General features: G+C 47.3%; 5 protein-coding genes across 6 annotated transcripts; 3 read left to right on the top strand and 2 right to left on the bottom strand.

The window, feature by feature from the left end:
- Positions 1 to 476: 476 nt before the first annotated feature.
- On the top strand, positions 477 to 11,265 carry LOC6727808 (cadherin-89D). The gene is made up of 12 exons (XM_016176580.3): positions 477 to 724; positions 2,865 to 3,184; positions 3,285 to 3,994; positions 4,055 to 5,015; positions 5,089 to 5,255; positions 5,339 to 8,437; positions 8,813 to 8,881; positions 8,995 to 9,231; positions 9,916 to 10,221; positions 10,305 to 10,460; positions 10,557 to 10,766; positions 10,831 to 11,265. The coding sequence occupies exons 1-12, from the start codon at positions 637 to 639 to the stop codon at positions 11,153 to 11,155; spliced, it is 6,648 nt and encodes a 2,215-aa protein (XP_016034397.2). The 5' UTR covers positions 477 to 636; the 3' UTR covers positions 11,156 to 11,265.
- A 375-nt stretch (positions 11,266 to 11,640) lies between these two features.
- On the top strand, positions 11,641 to 13,177 carry LOC6727809 (derlin-2). The gene is made up of 3 exons (XM_039295989.2): positions 11,641 to 11,998; positions 12,081 to 12,601; positions 12,658 to 13,177. Exons 1-3 carry the CDS (start codon positions 11,912 to 11,914, stop codon positions 12,833 to 12,835), a joined length of 786 nt encoding a protein of 261 aa, XP_039151923.1. The 5' UTR covers positions 11,641 to 11,911; the 3' UTR covers positions 12,836 to 13,177.
- Positions 13,178 to 13,429: 252 nt separating this feature from the next.
- Positions 13,430 to 14,042, top strand: LOC6727810 (succinate dehydrogenase assembly factor 3, mitochondrial). Its single transcript, XM_002103135.4, has 3 exons — positions 13,430 to 13,619; positions 13,686 to 13,795; positions 13,852 to 14,042. The coding sequence occupies exons 1-3, from the start codon at positions 13,538 to 13,540 to the stop codon at positions 14,020 to 14,022; spliced, it is 363 nt and encodes a 120-aa protein (XP_002103171.1). The 5' UTR covers positions 13,430 to 13,537; the 3' UTR covers positions 14,023 to 14,042.
- LOC6727811 (dihydrofolate reductase) lies at positions 14,020 to 14,743 on the bottom strand. The gene is made up of 2 exons (XM_002103136.4): positions 14,559 to 14,743; positions 14,020 to 14,508 (listed from the first exon to the last, which is right to left on the bottom strand). Exons 1-2 carry the CDS (start codon positions 14,636 to 14,638, stop codon positions 14,040 to 14,042), a joined length of 549 nt encoding a protein of 182 aa, XP_002103172.1. The 5' UTR covers positions 14,639 to 14,743; the 3' UTR covers positions 14,020 to 14,039.
- A 103-nt stretch (positions 14,744 to 14,846) lies between these two features.
- On the bottom strand, positions 14,847 to 18,804 carry LOC6727812 (soluble guanylate cyclase 89Db). Of its 2 annotated transcripts, none has more exons than XM_016175442.3 (2): positions 18,324 to 18,804; positions 14,847 to 17,174 (listed from the first exon to the last, which is right to left on the bottom strand). In XM_016175442.3, exon 2 carries the CDS (start codon positions 17,096 to 17,098, stop codon positions 15,089 to 15,091), a length of 2,010 nt encoding a protein of 669 aa, XP_016034399.1. In that variant the 5' UTR covers positions 17,099 to 17,174; positions 18,324 to 18,804; the 3' UTR covers positions 14,847 to 15,088. The 2 variants fall into 2 exon arrangements, with proteins under 2 accessions (XP_016034399.1, XP_039151919.1); XM_039295985.2 differs by lacking the exon at positions 18,324 to 18,804 and adding an exon at positions 17,678 to 18,271.
- Between the last annotated feature and the right edge of the window lie 140 nt (positions 18,805 to 18,944).

Here is an 18,944-nt window from a genome sequence, read left to right on the forward strand (position 1 = left end):
GCTTTCCATTGCGGCACCTTGGTCAACATTAACATCAACATCACCATCTCCATCTCCATCTCCATCATGGGGCATCATCACCATCAAAAGTGCCTAGGGCTACCGGCCCCAGCGAACTGCATGTTTATGCTTTATGTTAATCACTTTTGTTGTTTATACTTTTACGGCTGGCTTTTGAGCTATTGGACCTTCCTTCCTTGTTTCTCGCTTTCTGGCTGGCTTTCATTCATCCACTGGGCCTGGCTTTTGTCTTTCAGTCAGCACGCAACGCACTGAAGAAATAACTAATAGTACATAGTAGCGCAACGGTTTCTGAGCGAGTCTACAGAGCCAAGGATACGCAGACCCAGTATTCAGTTGTTGTTGGCGGCACTCCACACCCCTGCCACATTTCACTCCCAGCGCTTTTCCTCAGCCACTTGTCGTGGCTTTTCTTGTTTTCTTGTGTGTGAAAAACTAGTCTCATCGCTAGTCTCGGCTTTCAGCCTGCAGTTGGGAAGATAGCTTCAGTTGGTCGCGAGGTGTTAGCGTTGTCGGTTGTTTCGGTTGCAAGCGCGATGCGAGCGTATGGATAGTGATTAATATCCAAGGAAAAGTTCAGTGAAAATATCGCAAAAGAAGCAGGCCAGTCAGGATATGGCAGTCATATGTGTTTGGGCTATGCCCCTAGCAGTTTTCGGGCTAATCGCAATAGGCCAAGCTGCGAAAACGGGACAAGTGCAAGGCAAGTTACAAGTGGTCAAAAGCCGTTATGGCCTTTTTAAGTTGGCGGGATATGTTCATAAATCTCCCGGCTAATGTGTGTGTCTCCAGCTCTCAATCTCTCTGCCTGAGCGCTAATGTGTGTTTGTTCGCGTAAATCAAGTGCTGGACGCAGTTTGTCGCCTAAGTCTTTCGTTTGCTCGACCCCTTCCCCTTCGCATGCAACTTGTTTGGCTCGTTTGCAGACCGTTAAATAACCCAAATTTCGAATTTAAATGCTGGTGCGACAGCTTTTCCTCAGGCGCTGGCGAAAAATGTGCAAGGAAATCGATTTGTTTTTTTAAGGCTATTATCTCCATGCTGCAAGCAACCTGTCAATTGGTTTATGCAATGCCTGACAGCTGACCCACTTTACCGTCCATCCATTCATCCGTCTACTCCCGAACTGACCCATATCGGTAACCTGCTCCTGCACCTTCCAACCAGCCAAGTTAGTAAATCTCCGACCGCGACCGCCCCACCGTGAACTCAATAACCCGACTTGGGAACCCAAGTGTCGCTGGCGTTGTGAGTGTGTGGCAATGTTCTAATTAAAACTTAATTTGTTTGTGTTACTTGGAATGACCGCCTGAGCTTAATGTTCTAGATGATGGCTAAACTCGGAGCCAAGTATGAATGGGTAAAGTGTTGCTAGTCAACAAGTGCTAAAGCGTTCGGGCCGCATGTGAATGGTGGATATGAATTACATATAATTTCTGTTTTATGAGAACAATGAGAATGACATTTATGTTGTGGGAAATGAGTTGAAGAACCGTTACGAAAAGTCTTGAAAGTGTTAAGTGCAATCGGAATAGAACTGCATAATTAATTAATAGAATGTGACTCCATATGGATTTAATTTAACTGGAATATCACAAGAAAAAACAGCGAATGGATATCAAGAAGGAACCTATGGCACTATTTTGGAATACATTGTTAATTAATTTATTTGTTTGATGAAAAGAGGTTGTAAACATTGAATTATATAAAAATAATTAGAAACTTGATAATAATTATAGTTCCTGTGGCGCCTCACAATATTCAAGAGCACCTTTTTCCTATTTATTTTGTATTATTTTGTATTATTATTTTTAGTGAAACCCATTTGTTATTATTTTAATAAAAATCACAAATTCAACACTGATTAATAATTTCTTAGTCAAATTTCTGTTTCTGCTGCACATATCTGCCCAGGGAAACCCTGCAACGCAAACCGTTCACACCGAAGTGAGCCAGAAACTGCAAGTAAATAATAGAAATTGCAGCTCAAATTACAACTGCGGCAATAGCAAGAAGCAGCTACAGCGAAAATGGAATAAAACTAAGCCACAAATAAAACAATAAAACAGCAATGGCTACGACGACAAGGGAAGACCGACAAAGTCGCTGGCTGCAGTAGAAGATACTTGACGATGGCCAAGATTTCACTGCATCTGCATCTGAAAGCAACAATGATAATTTCCCGCTGCAGGAGATTTCCGAAAAATAGTTGTACAAAAAAATAAAAACAAGAAAGAAAATGAAGCGCGGAGAAATGTCAGCGAGTCAGACGACGATGTGGTGCGCTTGTCTTCTTGTCACTCGGAACGCATTTGGCTGGGATGCCTATTGGGCCAAACGGCAGCCGAGCCGTAGGCAAACAAAAAATGCTTAATTATGTCATGAGGGTGGGAACTAAGGCAGCAGAAAATAATTTGCAAAGGCTGATTGCAGCCAGGCCGTGAGCAACATGGAGCCCTCCATCTGAGATGGCGAGAATCCGAGACAGGGAGACAGCTGAATGCATGTGGAAAAGTGTTGCAACTGCACATGAAAACCGCAGCTGAATGGGCCACGCGACAAACGTAGAAAGTTTTTGGTTAGCTGGCGCCAGTTCTGCCACGCCCCCTTTGCCACAAATGCCGCCCCCTTGAGAGCCCCACAATTTGGTCCGCACGTCGCTGTGCGGTGATTTTCCAATTGTTTTTCCCGGGCACTTTTCCGTTTTCGGTTCTCAGAGTGTGCGAAAAAATTTGCATGCCCAAATAAAAAACAACAGCGACAATTTGTCAAAGTTTTACTTTTCTTCTACATGCCCCACACCACATATATAGTAATCTGTAATCTCGTGCCCCACTTTTCAGCCAGCTCCGGCAGTTGTGCGTTTCACACGCTCGACGGCGTCGCCGCCGAAAGCGAAGGTGTGCGCTTCATCCGACTGCGCGAAGACGCCCAGGTGGGCAAGGAGATCCTCCGGCTGCAGGCCTATCCACGCTCCACGGCCGCCCTCAAAGGCGCCGATGCCAGCGGAGACCACAAGTACTTCAACCTCACGGAGCACAATGCCACCACGCTGGTGGTCAGCCTGGCGCGCTCGCTGGAACGACTGGTGGACCGGGATGTGCCGCGGAACTTACTGAAGTTCCGGATACTGTGCGCAGGCAAGCAGGAGAAGCTCGAGGAGGTGAGTACTTCAAATGGGTTAGCACTATATCTCAAATATATCTCAAATCTTCCATCGTTAAGTAGTTTTCTAACACCCTTACTTTACTTTCGGCTTCCAGGGTAGCTATCTGTCCATCACTGTTTACATCGAAGATGTGAACGACAATGCACCGGAGTTCCTCAACGTACCCTACGTGGTCGATGTGGATGAGAACACCTCCATTGAGAGCATCATCTTTGAGGGAGTGCAGGCCTTCGATCGCGACAAGCCCAATACACCGAACTCCGAGGTGCACTTCAGTATGTCCACGGTGCCAGAGCAACTGTCGGCCGATGGAAGTCCATACTTTGCCCTCAAGAGTCCCCATCGGCCACTGTTGATTTTAAAGAGGGAGCTGGACTTTGATAATGGTATCAGGCAATTCAAGCTGCCGATATTCGCCTGGGATCGAGGCACTCCAGCCAACCAGGCCAACACCACGATCACGATAAACGTGCGAGATGTGGACGATTTGCCGCCAAAGTTCACCGAAGGCGTCTATCGCACCAGGATCAATGAGTTCTATCCGATGACAGGGGTGCCTATAAGAATACCTCTGTACTTTGCTCCACCCATAATGGCCTTCGATCAGGATTCGCTGAACGCTTCGCTAGTTTATGACATCATTTCTGGTAATGAGCGACAGCTTTTCCGGGTGAATCCCCACAATGGAGTCATGTATCTGCAGAAGGAAATTGATCTGGAAGAGGAGAGTCTGCCGGGCAACACTTTTGTCCTTCAGCTAGAGGCACGACAAAAGGACAATCCCCTCAAGAAAGCTCTAGCACGGTTAGTAAAACAGTAATCAAATAGCAAATATATCTTTATTATCTGAATTATTATCAACAGCATCGAAGTGGAGGTTTTGGATCTGAATGACAATGTTCCTGAGTTTGAGGCCGATTTTTACAATATTTCCATAGTGGAAAATCTACCCACTGGCTTTAGTGTACTACAGGTTAATGCCGTCGATCGGGATCAGGGCGAAAACTCGGAGTTCCTGTACAATCTAGTTGAGACCAAGGATGCGGCAGGTGCTTTTCGAATCGACTCCCGAACTGGATGGATTACTGTGCGTGACGATCGCCTATTAGATCGCGAGCAGCGTAGATCCATTCAGCTGAATGTGGAGGCCTTGGAGCGGAATCCTTCGTACCTGGATGATAAGCATCTGAAGAAACCAGGACCTAGCAAAGTTCAAGTGGAAATCACGCTGCTAGACACGAACGACAACACGCCAAAGTTTGAGCATGGAAATCTGTACGAATTTAAGGTGCCCATCAACGCACCCACGGGCTATGTGATAGGTCAGGTGGTCGCCCACGATCCAGATGAGGGTCCAAATGGCCATCTGCTATACGAACTGCAACGACCCAAGGGTAGTGGGTACATCCCATTCCGACTGGACAACAAGAATGGCACTATTTATGTGGGTGGACCACTTCGGAGGGGACGCATTGCAGTCTTCGTGGAGGCCACTGATCAGCCTACTAATCCCTCGGAGCGGCGATTCTCCTTGGCAGTGATCACCATTGAAGTGTATGCCACCATTGATGACCAGGCCATTGATTTCGTGGGTGCTCCATACGAGTTTTGGGTGGGAGCGAACACTCCGTTGGGGACCTCAGTGGGCCAAGTGCGAACCACTCTGATTTACGAAGGTGGCGATGAAATAATGTATGATCTTCTGCACACTTACTCGGAAGGGGTACCTTTCGCCATCGAGGAGCGATCCGGCATTATCACCGTCATTCGGGAGTTATCTGATTTTAAACGGAAAGTCTACCAATTCGAAGCGGTGGCCAATTATGTAAGTTGACCTCATTATCATTGAAATCTTGGATTTCTGTGAGTTTCCATTATTGTTTGTTTAATGCTTTCAGCTATTTGCCAACTCCTCCCAGTCACTTGTCATGTCGCGAAGTTCATCTCCACTGACCACAATAGCCTCGCCCGCTGAACTCAGCGATGAAGGTGTACTCATCACCAATCTCACCATCCACATAGTCAACAAGCCGGAGCAAAAGGTGCCCTTAAGACCTGTCATAGAGTGAGTATTGTTTTTACTTTTATCGAATAATAATATTTTAATGTTTTCACCACTTAATTTTTTTCATATTTGCATAATTTCAGAGAGATCAACATGAACGTAATCAACTTCCACGTGGAGGAGAACGTTGTGGGTGGCATCATTGGACAGCTGCTGTACAAGAATGGCATCAATCTGGTCAACAACGAACTGGGAATGCCATCGGAGCCAACTGGTCGCAATCTCACCATGGGCAGTAGGTTTCGCAGCCGAAACAGGAGTCGCAGTTCCAAATCAAAACGCAGATTGCCACGACGTCTGGTGGGCGATGCGAATATAAAACTTCGCTACATCATTGCCAACCAGCAAGAGGTGGTGAACAAGATCTCCATCACGGAGGATGGCACCTTGCTCACCTTGACCGGACTGGATCGAGAGCAGCAGCCCAGCTACGAGCTAACTGTGATCGTGGAGTACAGCACGGGACTGGTGAGTGGAGCTGGGATCTACCAGGTGAACATAAAGGTGGACGATGTCAACGACAATGCCCCGAAGTTCAATGCTCTTACCTATGTGGGTTTGATCAACGAAAACTGTGTTGTTGGCACGGAAATGTCCATGAATCATGCCATACTCATCCAGGATGCTGACGAGGGACCCAATGCCGAGTTCAGAGTACAACTCCAGGGAGACTATAGTGACGAGTTCAGCATAGAATACGTAAATGGTACATCCTCGGAAAACTCTACTCATCATAAAATGCCACCCACTACTGGGGCATTTAATATCTTCAACTTGACGGATCAATGGAACGATGAATTCAAATACCAGGAGCTTCACACCACTTTTATGCAGACGAACTTTAAGCTCAGTTCGGGTCCATATTTCCGTATCTCCTATACGGGAAAGAGGGGTTTGGATCGTGAGAAACAGCAGCTGTACAATCTGAAGATCATAGCAGCGGATACTGGTGGTCTCTCGGGATATGCCCATCTCACAATCCTAGTGGCAGATGTCAATGACAATGCTCCGATGTTTGAACGCATCTCCGTGTTCAAGGACTCGCGCTTGGAGATCCGTGAGTACACCACTGATATGGAGATCTACTTCGTAGAGAGTTCGAGTGGAATGACAACTCCTCAGGCAACGGCAGCCATGATGCTAGCCCCACCTCCTTATCACATTCCCGGTTCACCGAGGTTCAATCTGGATCGAGAGAGATCCGTGGGTGCTGGACTGGGAGTGGTAGCTAGAGCTAAGTCACGGCGGAGAATGGTTCGTGCTTTGACAACCAAATGTCCTTTGTTCGCCATTTACGAGGATACTCCAGTGGGTACGAAAGTCCTACAACTGAGCGCAAGTGATGAAGACTTTGGAAAGAACGCCCAGCTGCACTACGAGCTCCAGGGAGAGCAGGTAGAGCGGACACCTGGAATGCCCATGTTGCGCGTTCAGGGAGTGAAGTATTTTGCAATAGACAAACTCAGCGGGGAGCTGTCGGTCAACTATCCACTGTCGGCAAACATTGAAATTATGTTAAATCTGACAGTGACGGATATAGATGGTCTAAAGGATTCCACATGCCTGCGATTCACTGTGATGGATGTAAACAATCATGCGCCGACGTTTAAGAAGTCTTGGTATAGCTTCGATACCCCAGAAGGGGAGTATAAAGACAGTGTGCTGGGTCAACTGACCGCCATAGACATGGACTTTGGAGAGAATGCCAATATAACGTATACGCTCAGTGATTCCCATCTGCCATTTACCATCAAACCTGCCTCGGGAGTTCTGAAGATCAGCGGACAGCTCGACCGGGAGCTGAAGGACAAGTACAGCTTCCAGGTGATAGCCACGGACAATGCCCCTGTGATGCAGCGTATGTCCAGCAGCGTGGATGTGGAAGTTAATGTCCTGGACGTCAACGACAATCGGCCGGAGTTCATTGGCTACGACGATCAAACGAAGGCGGTGAAGTTCATCCCAAGTGTGGCAGATCGCACGTTGATGTTGCCGGTGTATAAGGCATATCTGGATCGAAGTACTCAGCCGGGCACATTTGTGAGGCAACTCACGGCCATTGATAAGGATAATGTGGGCAATGGCAATGGACTGGTTTTGTACTCCATTCGTCATCAGGAAATGCAAGCACCACTCTTCCAAATCGATTCCCGGGATGGTACCATCTCCACAATATCACGTATTAATGGCTATAATGACTATGAGCATCTGAATGTGTCTGTGATTGCCTCAGATGTGGGCAGTCCAGCTTTATCCGCGACAGCCGTTGTAATTGTGAACCTCCAGGGGCAGGCAGTTACGGATCCTCCAAAATCGACTCCCAAGCCAGAACCTCCGGCAAATGTCACCGTATTCCAGCACGCCTATTATGAGGTTAAGCTCACGGAGAACAACGAAGCACCCATTGAGGTGATGCGCTTGAATCTGAGCGCTGGCCTTAATCCCGAGAACTACCGGTGGTCTCTGTGGTTGGAGGAGGGCTTGGATGAAACGGATGCCCATCCGCCGTTCGAATACGATGCCAAGAATATGCTGTTGTATGCCCTCAAGCCCTTCGATCGGGAGCACATATCCCGATACCAACTGAGGATTCGAGCGGATCGGCTGAGTCGGGAAGCTAGAAACTACGCCAGGGTCTCGTACCCCGTGGTAGATGAGCGAATAGAGGGTCTGTCGCTGAACGAGTGCCGAATTCTGGTCCACATTGCGGATGAAAACGATAATGCACCCAAGTTCCGAGGCAATGGACAACCGATTGTAGCCGTTCTACCGCAGAGCGCCAGCTTTGGATACCCCGTGACCCGAGTGGAGGCCAACGACCTGGATGAGGGGCTAAATGCCGAGATACGCTATCGACTTCTAAACGAGCCCTCTCACTTGTTTGGCATCGATGACCTATCGGGCAATATTCGCCTGCTTGGAGAACTTTCCCGCACCGAACACATCTACGGATTCGATGTGAAGGCCACTGATCGAATGGGTGCCGACGATGGCAGAAGTGGCATCGTCAACGTGTTCGTCTATATCATCGATGAGGCCAAGCAAGTGCGTCTGGTGGTGGCCGGAATGCCCGTCGAGGTGGAGCGTCGCATTGAGGGCCTAATGGAGGCACTAAGCGATGCCATTGGCAAGGATGTACGTGTCAGACTTTTAGAGCCGTATTCTGGAGGGCTGGAGCCTGCGTAAGTAACCTTATTATCCATTGTAGTTTTAATAAAACAATACTCAGATTAATTATAATCTGCCAGACTATAAAAAGATTTATTACTAATCAACGTCTTTATAAGATTCTCCAATTTAAATGGAAATGTGGATAGATAGTTAGATGCAGATTAATGAATCGATAACTTGACAACAATCCGTTCATGCTTTCTAACCAATTATTTTAATCTCCAGATACAGATACAAGTTATAGGTATTTCGCTACATTTTAAACTATCATACTTATTTAAAATGTGCAGTTTTTGACCGCATTGCATAACATAATTGGCCATTAGTTGCAATCAAAACACTGCAGTGTCATCATCTAACAGGTTCTCTACCCTCTCCATTTGCAGCACCAATGCCTACATCTACGCCGTCGATCCGCACACGAATTCCATTATGGAAATGGAGCAACTGCAGGAGTAAGTTTTCCTCAGATTCCCCACACCGACTCCCTTCCCGCCCCGGGCTGCATCTAAAATCGATTGACCCAGAACTGTCATGCGAATTAATGGCCTTGAATTGCTTCTTTCAGCGCCCTGGCTGGCCTCCAACTGGACGCACTGCAACTGCAGCAGCAGAAACTCGACGGCGGCAAGCCCATGCCCCGCATCATCGAGCTGGCCGAGTTCGGACAGTTGGCCCGACCTGTACACGCCTCCGCGTCCAGTTTCATGGGAGGATTGGAGTTTGTGACGGTGGTTCTGTTTGCGCTGATCAGCCTGGGTGCACTGATAGCCGCCTGCTGCTACGTGTGCATGCGCCAAAAACGGTATGAATGACGAGTGCACGAGTGTCATGCAAGTGCAACTGCAACTGCAACCGAAAGACTGCTTACTACTGGGCGCTCATGTAGCTCATAGATGCATTTCATGTTAGCCATAGTTTTAGCCTAAGCTAAAGGCCCGATAATAAATCTTAAGTCAATTGCAAATGTTGTTGTTGCTGCCGCTGCTGCTGCTGCTGCTGTTGGTGTGTTTGTTGCTGCTGCTGCTACTGCTAATGGCCATGATCGTGGCCAAGTTGCTTGATGCCACTGAGCCTCTGCATAAACCGGCTGGCATTGGGCCTTTCCTGTCCGATTAAATTATAACGGTAAAAAGCAACAAACACAACATCAATTGCAACAATGCAGCAATAGCAACATGAGGCAATTAGATGAAGATCGTGTGACATCGCTGCAACTGCATCCCAAATGGGAAAGCCAATCAAATGGGATGTCATCTCATCAGCTCAGCTCATCCTGCACAGAGAAAAATGAATGATATGTTCAAAGCAATACTATGAGTTAGTTACACTACAAAAAAACTACGATCAGGTTTATTTTAACTATTTTAACTATAAATTTACCTAGGGCAAATGAAGACGAGTAACTATACTAGAGCTTAATGATGATTTAAGTCATTTATATAAGCTGTCCAAAACTTCTACAATTTCTCTTCATGTCTCATTGCAGACGTCTCTGGTCGCAGCGTGATTTCTCCGCCTCCGATGCCGGTCTCACCTATACCATCGCAGGTATCGGATCTCCTCGTGGCCAGAAGCAGCGCCGTCAGCGGCAGCAGCGGCATACACAGCGCTGCAGCAAGGGCAGCACCGGCAGCCAACGACCCACCAGTGCCTTCATGCCCGAGTCCGTCTGCTCCTCCGCCCAAACGCAGTCTACGGCCACCGCCACCGAGAAACTGGAGCAGCAGCTGCACCATCACCACCAGCAGCAGGCGATGGCCACGCAGCAGCAGCATCATCAGTACCTGAACGAGTGAGTGAATGTCCATGGCCAAGACCGCGTCTAGTCAAACGTGTTTCCATTCTGGACACTAATTGCCATCATCCCCGAAACAGGCAACAGCGACAGCAGCAGCGCGAGTACATAGACGTTCCTCTTCCCAAGTCCATTGCCAAGGCTGCGGCGGCGACGAGTGGGGTCGATGGAGCTGTGGGCGTCGGGAGCACTCCGTTCGTGCTCAAGTACAATGCCTGTCAGCCCGTTAACAATCTGTAAGTCTACATGATACATGTAATCTGGTTTCAAATTTGGCACAATTGTTATGAGCTAGACCTAAAACACTAAACTGAATTCCCTTATCCCAACAGTAACAATTATGAAACATCGCTGTTCTCACTCCACTCGACGGGCCAGGATTCCGGTGTGGAGTTCCTGAGCAGCCGCGAGCTGTACGAGACCTCGCCGGATTCCTTTCAGCACGGTGGCTCCAAGCGCGGCAACAACACGGAAGTTCTATGCCCCAGACATGCGAAGGCCCACTTGGAGCTGCGCCAGCCGCATCCGAATACGGACAGCAGGTGGGTGAAATAGTGACCTTTAGTCCAGATTGCCTCCTTAATATATGAAATCCCTTTGCAACAGTGACACCTATGAGGACTCGCTGAAGACGGACGAGCCACTGGTGGCGCACAACTGTCGCAGTGCCAACTGTGAGCACCGCCAGCACCAGCAGCACCCCAGTCACCATCCCCACTACCAGAACACGCGGTTCGAGAAGCGCTCCTGCGTGCGCCACTCCTTCTCCGGGGTCAAGGACGACCTCATGCAGCAGTCGCCGCAGATTTCACTGCGCCCCCGAGGCCACGCCCTCCGCAACTCGATGAATGACCTGGAGCAGCGGCTCCACAACCTGGAGCAGTCTTTTCGCCGCCCGCTCGAATTTAGCAAATCAAATTCATTGTTTTAGTTCATTTCTTAGCTAGACGAAACGCAGTGCAATTTTTAGTTTAGTCAACATAGAATAGACTTTAGGTATTAAGAAACAAGTGCAATAAATTTGAGAGATGTTACAATTAATATTGCCTACAATTCTGAAAAAGAAACTGATATATTTGAAATCCGGGAAAATCAATTGAGCAGTAGAAAAACTAAGTCTACGAGCATTGAGCTTTGATTATCTTCCAGTATAAACCCATTGAAGTTAGTATATAGATATAGAAATATATTATATTATAGAAATACACTCTGATCATATACTAGCTTATGGATTTGAACAGTAAAATCATATTGAACTTATTATCTGTTATTATTAATATTATTTCTAATCAGTTTAAGACTTGGATGGATTACTAGTCGCTGGGCGACACAATCTGAAGTTCATCATTCTATTGAACAAATGAATAAAATTATATTCAAGCTTCGTGTCACGACTAAGACTTATCGATATCTGGCGCCAGTGTCACTAGTATTTGGGCCATCACTAACCTTGGTCATAAAAATAAAAGCTAGCGTTCCATTTATTTTTCCCGAGCGCTGTTCCGAATCTATTAACACGTCTCAATCCTGGAATGCACAACAACCGGTGAGGCGACTACCAAAAACAGATAGTCCGCTGCTGGGTGTGGGTGAATAAACAGTGTAGAAGCGAAGAGTCCAAAGGATACAACCGCAACCCACTTGCCAAACTGCACACTTTGAGTCCAACGTTGGAGGAGGAGCCGCCATGAATGCCCTGCGGCAGTTCTACCTGGAGATTCCGGTGGTCACACGGGCCTACACCACGGTCTGCGTGCTGACCACCTTGGCGGTGGTAAGTGCATCCCAGAATGCGTTCTAAATCATGGATGACGTGTACGTGTATTATCTTGGATTATAATTTGCCAACTTTCAAGCACCTGGATCTGGTGTCGCCGCTGCAGCTCTACTTCAATCCCACGCTGATCGTGCGCAAGTTCCAGATCTGGCGCTTGGCCACCACATTCCTGTACTTTGGCACCATAGGCATAAGCTTCTTTTTCAATATGGTGTTTACATATCGCTATTGTCGTATGCTGGAGGACGGCTCTTTCCGCGGACGCAGCTCCGACTTTGTCATGATGTTCATCTTTGGCGGCGTGCTAATGACCTTCTTCGGAATCTTCGTCAACCTGTTGTTCCTGGGCCAGGCCTTCACATTAATGCTGGTCTATGTGTGGTCACGACGCAATCCACTGGTGCCAATGAATTTCTTCGGGGTGCTCAACTTCCAGGCGCCGTACCTGCCGTGGGTGCTCCTCTGCTGCTCCATGATTCTGGGAAACACCGTGTGGGTGGATGTCATCGGCATGGGTGTTGGCCACATCTACTACGTGCTGGAGGACGTCTATCCCACACTGTCCAACGGCTACAGACTGATCAAAACCCCCTACTTTTTGTGAGTTCAATTCGAATTGGGATATAACTTTTGCAATAACGACATTTTGTCCTTAGGAAACGTCTCTTCAATGAGCACATCGAACGCAACTTCCAGGCGGCTGCTGAGGATCGACCTGGCGGTTTTCCTTGGGGCGGCGAGGGTCAGCCCCTGCTACCGGAAGACATTGCGGCTGATGGACAGGATGAGGAGCCAGCGAATCCAGCGGCGCCTGTTGCTGCCGCGCCGCAATAGCAAAACTAGAAAATTGTTAAACGTTCTTCTGTTCAAAACGACGACGATGACAACAATGTTGTGTACCCTCCGCCACCTTCTGTTTGGTGCTTGGTGTAATTAGGCGTATAGTATTGAGAGAAAGGCGTGCAATAGTTAGCCAAAGTTGGTGCAGAGCGTGTGTGTATGTCATTTATTGGTTTGTTTTCTGATGCAGAGCCCATTTTCCATCCGAGATGTTCTTTAATTTATAATTTTTATAATTTACCCCCAAGGGATGAATCCACGACAGATTGAACCTACACTGCACATGTGATTATATATATACAAACATGCCACAAATAAATCATTATGTAAAAAGAACTCTTCAGTTTTAAAATGCATGAAATAGCTTCGGGATTGATAATGTCGATGCAGTCTTCAATCGCCATAAAACCATTTGATTATTTTTGCGAATGTCCTTTTTGGTGCTACAGGGGGATTGAGTTAGTAGATTTGGTTTGCGGAAGTGCCTAACTTAAATATAGTATAAAAATAGCATTGAACTTTTTAAGGTGGCACTTCAAATACGCGCCAAGCTTTTGATACGTTGCCACCTGCCAACTCAATTTGACGTTAGCCAACACTGGCTGCTACAAAACAGTTGTTATTCGCTCATATTTATTTTTTAGCCGGCTGCTAAACAGTATAGTATTAGCATGTTATATATGATTTAAACTCAGGATGTCTAGAATTTTGATGAGCCAACTGACACACCCGCAGCGCGTCCGACTGCTGTACAAAACAATCTTGCGACTGCACAGAGGTACGATGAAAGATTCCCTATTACTATAAATTGCATGCATTCAACTAAGACGTCTGTACTCCGTAGGACTTCCAGCCGAACTACGTGCTCTGGGCGATAACTATGTGCGGGACGAGTTCCGGCGACACCTCAAGTGCAATCCCATGGAGGCACAGCTCTTTATGACAGAGTGGGCCGTAAGTTTTACGTAATAAACAAAAAGGCGCCATACTAAGTAAATCTTCCATTACAGCGATATGCGTCCACAATCACCCAACAACTAGGGATTCGGGGCAAGCCCAAGGGAGAGCTAGGCGAAGAGATTGACCCCAAGACTGTGGAAATGCTGAAAGACGACCAAGTAGTCCAACTATACGAGCTGATGCTGGCGGCCAAGGGAGTAGAAGATGCGCAAGGCAAATAAATTAGTGGATTATTTTATTATGACTGTTTCTCCAAAACCTTGTACTCGAATTTGATGCCATTCTCCTCCTGCACACCCAGTGGCATGTCGGAATCGGGCGCTACCTCTCGAAAGCTGTCAGGGATCGCGGGGAAAAATGTGTCGCAGTCGAACTTCTGCATTATTTTGGTAATGTACAGTCGGTGACATCTTGGCGAGGCCATGGCCTCCTCGTAGACTCCACTACCGCCCACAATCCAAATGTTCTCCACTTCGTTCTGCTCCTCGAGGATCTTCATGGCCGTCTCGAGATTGGGGCACAAGAGTACTCCCTTGGGCAGATCACTCTCCTGAAGTGTGGTGCTCAGCACTATGTTCAGCCTATCGGGAAGAGGCCTCTTGCTTTCTGGCACTCCGAAGTAGGTTTTCCTGCCCATCACAACGGCATTGTGCTTGGTGGGATCACTTGTTCGCTTGGTGGTGCGGCTGAAGTACTTCAGTTCAGATCTGCGGGTAGGAATCCTTTAGCTGCGGTGTAATCCTTGTTACCAACTCACTTAATGCGCCATGGTAGATCGCCTTTGATGCCGATTCCGAAATTCTCGCAAACTGCCACAATTAAATTGAAGCGAAGCATCCTTAATCCTTACTGAGAAGTTTATTTATTTTCATAAACTTGAAAATTATCTTCCGAGCTATACAATTAAAACAGCTGATCAAGGCAACGCTGGAACCGATTTCGATCGCATCGATTACTTACCTATTATCGAAAGGGACACTCTTATAACGATCTTAGTCAGATTACAGGTTGGTTGCGACCCATTCCCACGTAAACAATATTTATATTACTCAATGTGTATTGAATTTATTTTTCTATTGATCCACTTTTATTTTACAGGGGTTTCGTTTACTTTTCCCAAAAGGTCCTGTGCCAAAACATTAGATATAAGAGGTTTTTGAGCCTGATTATTTCCAAAAGGTTACAAGATTTTCTGTCTCAAAATATGTTTTTTATATTTCAATACCAATGGGGGTATTATTTTTGAGTTGTTCCGCTGGATTATCGAAGACAAACAAATCTCCAGTTTTACTCTGGTCCTTCCAAAAGCCAGTAGGTCTCCATCTCGCCTTTGCCCTTGACCTTGACGAATCCCCGCGCTTCAACCTTATAGCCCACCTTTTGCACCTTCAGCGCTGTGTAGTTGGACAGCTGGATCATCCAGGGATCGCTGCTGCTTTCCATTCGCGAGGCGGTGTTAACGGTGTCTCCAAAGAGGCAGTATCGAGGAACCTTCATTCCAACCACTCCGGCGACGACGGGTCCCGAGTTGATGCCCACCCGTATAGCCACTCCGGGAAGTGCATGGGCTTTGACCTTCTTCATCACCCTCAAGGCCAAGTCGCAGGCATGCTCGGCGTGAAGGGGATTCACGTCAGGCGCTCCCGAAACAGCCATGTAAACCATGCCCACGGTCTCCACTTTGTAAACGAACGGGGAAATGATCTCTTCATCCAAAGCCGAGAACACTTTGTTTAAGGTGGTCACCGCCTGCATGGCATCCTGGATGTTGTTGGACCCACTGTCATAGATATTCATCACCTCGATAAAGATGACGGATACCTCCTCGAAACTCTGACACACGTGCTCCTCGCTCTTCCTCATTCGCTCGGCAATGGGTCGCGGAATCATAGAGTACAGTAGCTCATCTCCCTGCCTTTTCCAGGAATCTGCCAGTTCCAGCGACTTTTCCAGCTCATCCGATCGCTGCTCCTCCTTCTCGAACATGATCTCCAGCTTGGAGCAGTGCTGCCATCCCGCCATCACAAGCTCTCTACTCAGTCCATGCGGATTGAGATCGTTCAAATAGAGACCGATTCCATGAAGCTCATCAAGATTTTCGATTAGAGGACTGCACAGGAAGATCAGCGAGTCCACATCTTTGATGTAGAACATTTGACCCTTCAACAGGATGGATCGGAGGCCCACCGAATGGCGTCTCTGTCCCGTGGCGGGATCGATTTCGTCCTTGGAGGTGGCAGCTGCAGCTGCCTCTTCCTTGGCGTTCTCCGCACTGAACTCCTTGGCACTGGCCAAAGCCATGGCCTGCGCCTCGTTCAGGCTGCTGGCTTCATCAAAGTTTTCAAAGTCAAAGTTCAAGGCCGCATCATAAGCGGCACGGTTGTGACCGGTGCGGATGAGCTCGAACTCGAAGAGTACCGTTCGCATCTGCAGAATGGTCTCCCATTGGATTTGAGTGTCCTTGGGACGGCGGCACTTAAACCGCTCCAATATGTGACTGCCAATGAAGGTCTTTGGATTCACCCCAGGATTATGCAGAATCCACGTCTCGACAATCTTCTCGCCTGCAAGTGTGATTTTCATGTCGTGATCCAGCACAATGGTAAAGGGAAACAGCTCGAGGAACACATTAAGGTCCACCGACGGCATCTTGAGCTGCGAAGGATGAGCAATGACATTGACCCGCTTGGCCATATAATCACGATTATCGAAGTCCAGCCGATACTTGACAATCACGGTCAGAGGACCCTCCGTAAGCTTAATGGGACCGGCTGTGCCACCGCAGATGTCATTTTGGCTCTCCAGGACGTAGGCAGTCATGTCTAGGCCATAGAACTCCTTGGCCACCTCGGTCATCTGGCCAATCAGGTACTTGGACATGCCGGTTCGGCCGCTGCGGTACAGGATCACAGCCCCATCGTCATCCATGTTGGTCAACTGCATGCTGGGCGACTTCATCTTGGGATAGGTGAAACGCATCTGCACGTGGATGTTGTCGATGGACTGCAAGAAGTCGCAAAAGTATCGACCTGTGGAGCGGATCATCTTGTCGTAGCCAAAGTTGCTGAAAAACCGCACAAAACAGCGCCCGAAGAAGTTCATGCAGAAGTCGAAGGACTCGCCCGTGCTGGCGGACAGGGCTGCCGCAAAGTCCGGCATCAGCTTGTCCGGATAGATCTGATGCGTCTTGAAGCTCTGGTGCTTGCAGTCGACAATCTGGCAGACCTTCCGCCAGGTCTCCATGCCGTACTCCTGCTGGATGTAGTGCTGCACGCTCTCGTACAGCATTCCGTACATGATGGGGCAGGATGTGAATGTCCTTGGTCCTGTGAAGTCCTGCCTATCGTCGAAATTGCCTTCGTAAAAGTTTATCCTGTAACGAAACAAAGTTGGCAGTCACATAATCAGGGGTGAGGTTAGACAAAGTTTTTCCATCGCTCTGAGCTGGTAATTAGGTAAACTGTGTTCGTACCCCGGAGGATTTGGGGCAATTTCGTTGCGTTGGGTCAGGGATTAGGACAACAAACTCGTACGCAACTCAAGTGATTGATAGTAGGTTAGGATGCTACATGAAAAAGTCTAGCGCGAATTTAGTTTTTAGTAACTACTTAGGGTGAAAGTTAAATTGTACTCAGTAACTTTTCTTTTGAGTGAAATCTATTTCCTATTTTTAGAGACATGCATTTAAAATCCATTTAACAAGTAATTAATGTGAGGTGACATATGTATGTTTTAGCCGTCAGAGGATATCCTCTTATCTAGCCTTCAACAACACCCAAGGAAAACCTGCTTTTCCTCTTTAGCATTTGATTTATTGCCCCGACAGTTTAATTTGAGTTCATGTGGCAGACACGCGGAGGGAATCCTCCTACTTACCACCTCAAGGTCCTTGAAGCCTGTCACGTTCTTGGCGAAAGGAACATAGCTCATTGTGCTTAACTTATTTCCGTTTCCTATTGCCGGTAATTCGCTGGTGGCAATGCCGGTTTTTCATTTTTTTTCTACTCAGACTAACTAACTGAGCCATAAATTCTCGAACATCTTTCCCGAGTTTGAGTGTATTTAATTTTGACAAAAACATGCAAATTTCCGACAAGCCCAAGGTCGTAAAACGTGGATAAAAATGCTGTTTGAAAATGCTAACGTTTGATTAATGGTCAGGGAATCCACATAGTCAAAACAAACATAAAGGCAATGCTTAACTTCTGCTCCTTTATACTTAAGTTAGATTTAATCGCTCGTAATTTATGGTAGCTAGAAAGTGGCAGGAAGAACCCTAATCTATATAAATTGATAAATAATGGATTGGATGCTAAAGTTAAATGGACTATGGTGTAATAATTTGTGGCCAACTCAATTGCTACTTTAACTATAAGTTTTACCTCTGTTTCTCATATTGCTTCCTAATCCTTTAAAGAACTGCCTTCTTTGGATGTATGAAAATACCCTTATTTCTCACTATATATCTCTTTGATTAGTGAACCGTGAAATTAGCTCATTATATCCCCGGCAATCCCTTCACCTTATATTGCGTTCCGCCTCGTTCCAATCCACCAGATGAATCACATGAAGTTCTCCAGCATCGGAGTCGCTTGTCGTTTGTCTGTGCCTCAGAAAGAGTTTTAATTATATCCACGCGGCATTTGCCAGTCGCTTATTTATAATTTAAGGAAGGCATATACGCCTGCACACGCACAGCATCCCCGGATGCGTAAAGTCGGGGTACATATATATACGCGCACTCCACGGCGAACTTTCACTTTTCCGGACTCCGTGTTGCGTCGTCGGCAGTTGCTATTGTTACACTAAATTTGTTTTGCCGCCTGTCGCTGCTTCCTTGGCTTCTGGCTGCCTGATTTGCTTTTGCTTCATGATTTCCTCTGACAGGCGAGCTTCGTGAGTCTGTCGGCTCTTTGGCATCCGTCGGTTTCCCCTGGAGCTTTCCCTTTTAGCCGGGACGATGTCGGTCGACTGAAGCGTGCCTCTGTGGCGGTCAGGCCTTTTATAGCCCACCCACTAGCCAAGTTGCAGTTGGAGCTGTATTTCCGGCCCACTTAGGACCTACGTGCCTGCGCCTCGACACGCACTTCTCTGTTTGACCATCGTGATCATCATCATCATCATCATCGGTATTATTACAGAC

This window comes from Drosophila simulans, chromosome 3R (assembly GCF_016746395.2).
Source record: "Drosophila simulans strain w501 chromosome 3R, Prin_Dsim_3.1, whole genome shotgun sequence".
NCBI lineage: Eukaryota > Metazoa > Arthropoda > Insecta > Diptera > Drosophilidae > Drosophila > Drosophila simulans.

What these genes read in the sequence shown, in the direction of transcription:
- LOC6727812 (XM_016175442.3), bottom strand. Translation starts at nt 17,098, where the DNA reads ATGTACGGAATGCTGTACGAGAGCGTGCAGCACTACATCCAGCAGGAG.
- LOC6727810 (XM_002103135.4), top strand. Translation starts at nt 13,538, where the DNA reads ATGTCTAGAATTTTGATGAGCCAACTGACACACCCGCAGCGCGTCCGA. An exon ending in AATCTTGCGACTGCACAGAG is followed by an intron (nt 13,620 to 13,685) that starts GTACGATGAAAG and finishes TGTACTCCGTAG; the next exon opens with GACTTCCAGCCGAACTACGT. An exon ending in TCTTTATGACAGAGTGGGCC is followed by an intron (nt 13,796 to 13,851) that starts GTAAGTTTTACG and finishes CTTCCATTACAG; the next exon opens with CGATATGCGTCCACAATCAC.
- LOC6727808 (XM_016176580.3), top strand. Translation starts at nt 637, where the DNA reads ATGGCAGTCATATGTGTTTGGGCTATGCCCCTAGCAGTTTTCGGGCTA. An exon ending in GAAAACGGGACAAGTGCAAG is followed by an intron (nt 725 to 2,864) that starts GCAAGTTACAAG and finishes CCCACTTTTCAG; the next exon opens with CCAGCTCCGGCAGTTGTGCG. An exon ending in TGTCAGCCCGTTAACAATCT is followed by an intron (nt 10,461 to 10,556) that starts GTAAGTCTACAT and finishes TTATCCCAACAG; the next exon opens with TAACAATTATGAAACATCGC.
- LOC6727811 (XM_002103136.4), bottom strand. Translation starts at nt 14,638, where the DNA reads ATGCTTCGCTTCAATTTAATTGTGGCAGTTTGCGAGAATTTCGGAATC. An exon ending in GATCTACCATGGCGCATTAA is followed by an intron (nt 14,509 to 14,558) that starts GTGAGTTGGTAA and finishes TCCTACCCGCAG; the next exon opens with ATCTGAACTGAAGTACTTCA.
- LOC6727809 (XM_039295989.2), top strand. Translation starts at nt 11,912, where the DNA reads ATGAATGCCCTGCGGCAGTTCTACCTGGAGATTCCGGTGGTCACACGG. An exon ending in TGCTGACCACCTTGGCGGTG is followed by an intron (nt 11,999 to 12,080) that starts GTAAGTGCATCC and finishes CCAACTTTCAAG; the next exon opens with CACCTGGATCTGGTGTCGCC. An exon ending in ATCAAAACCCCCTACTTTTT is followed by an intron (nt 12,602 to 12,657) that starts GTGAGTTCAATT and finishes TTTTGTCCTTAG; the next exon opens with GAAACGTCTCTTCAATGAGC.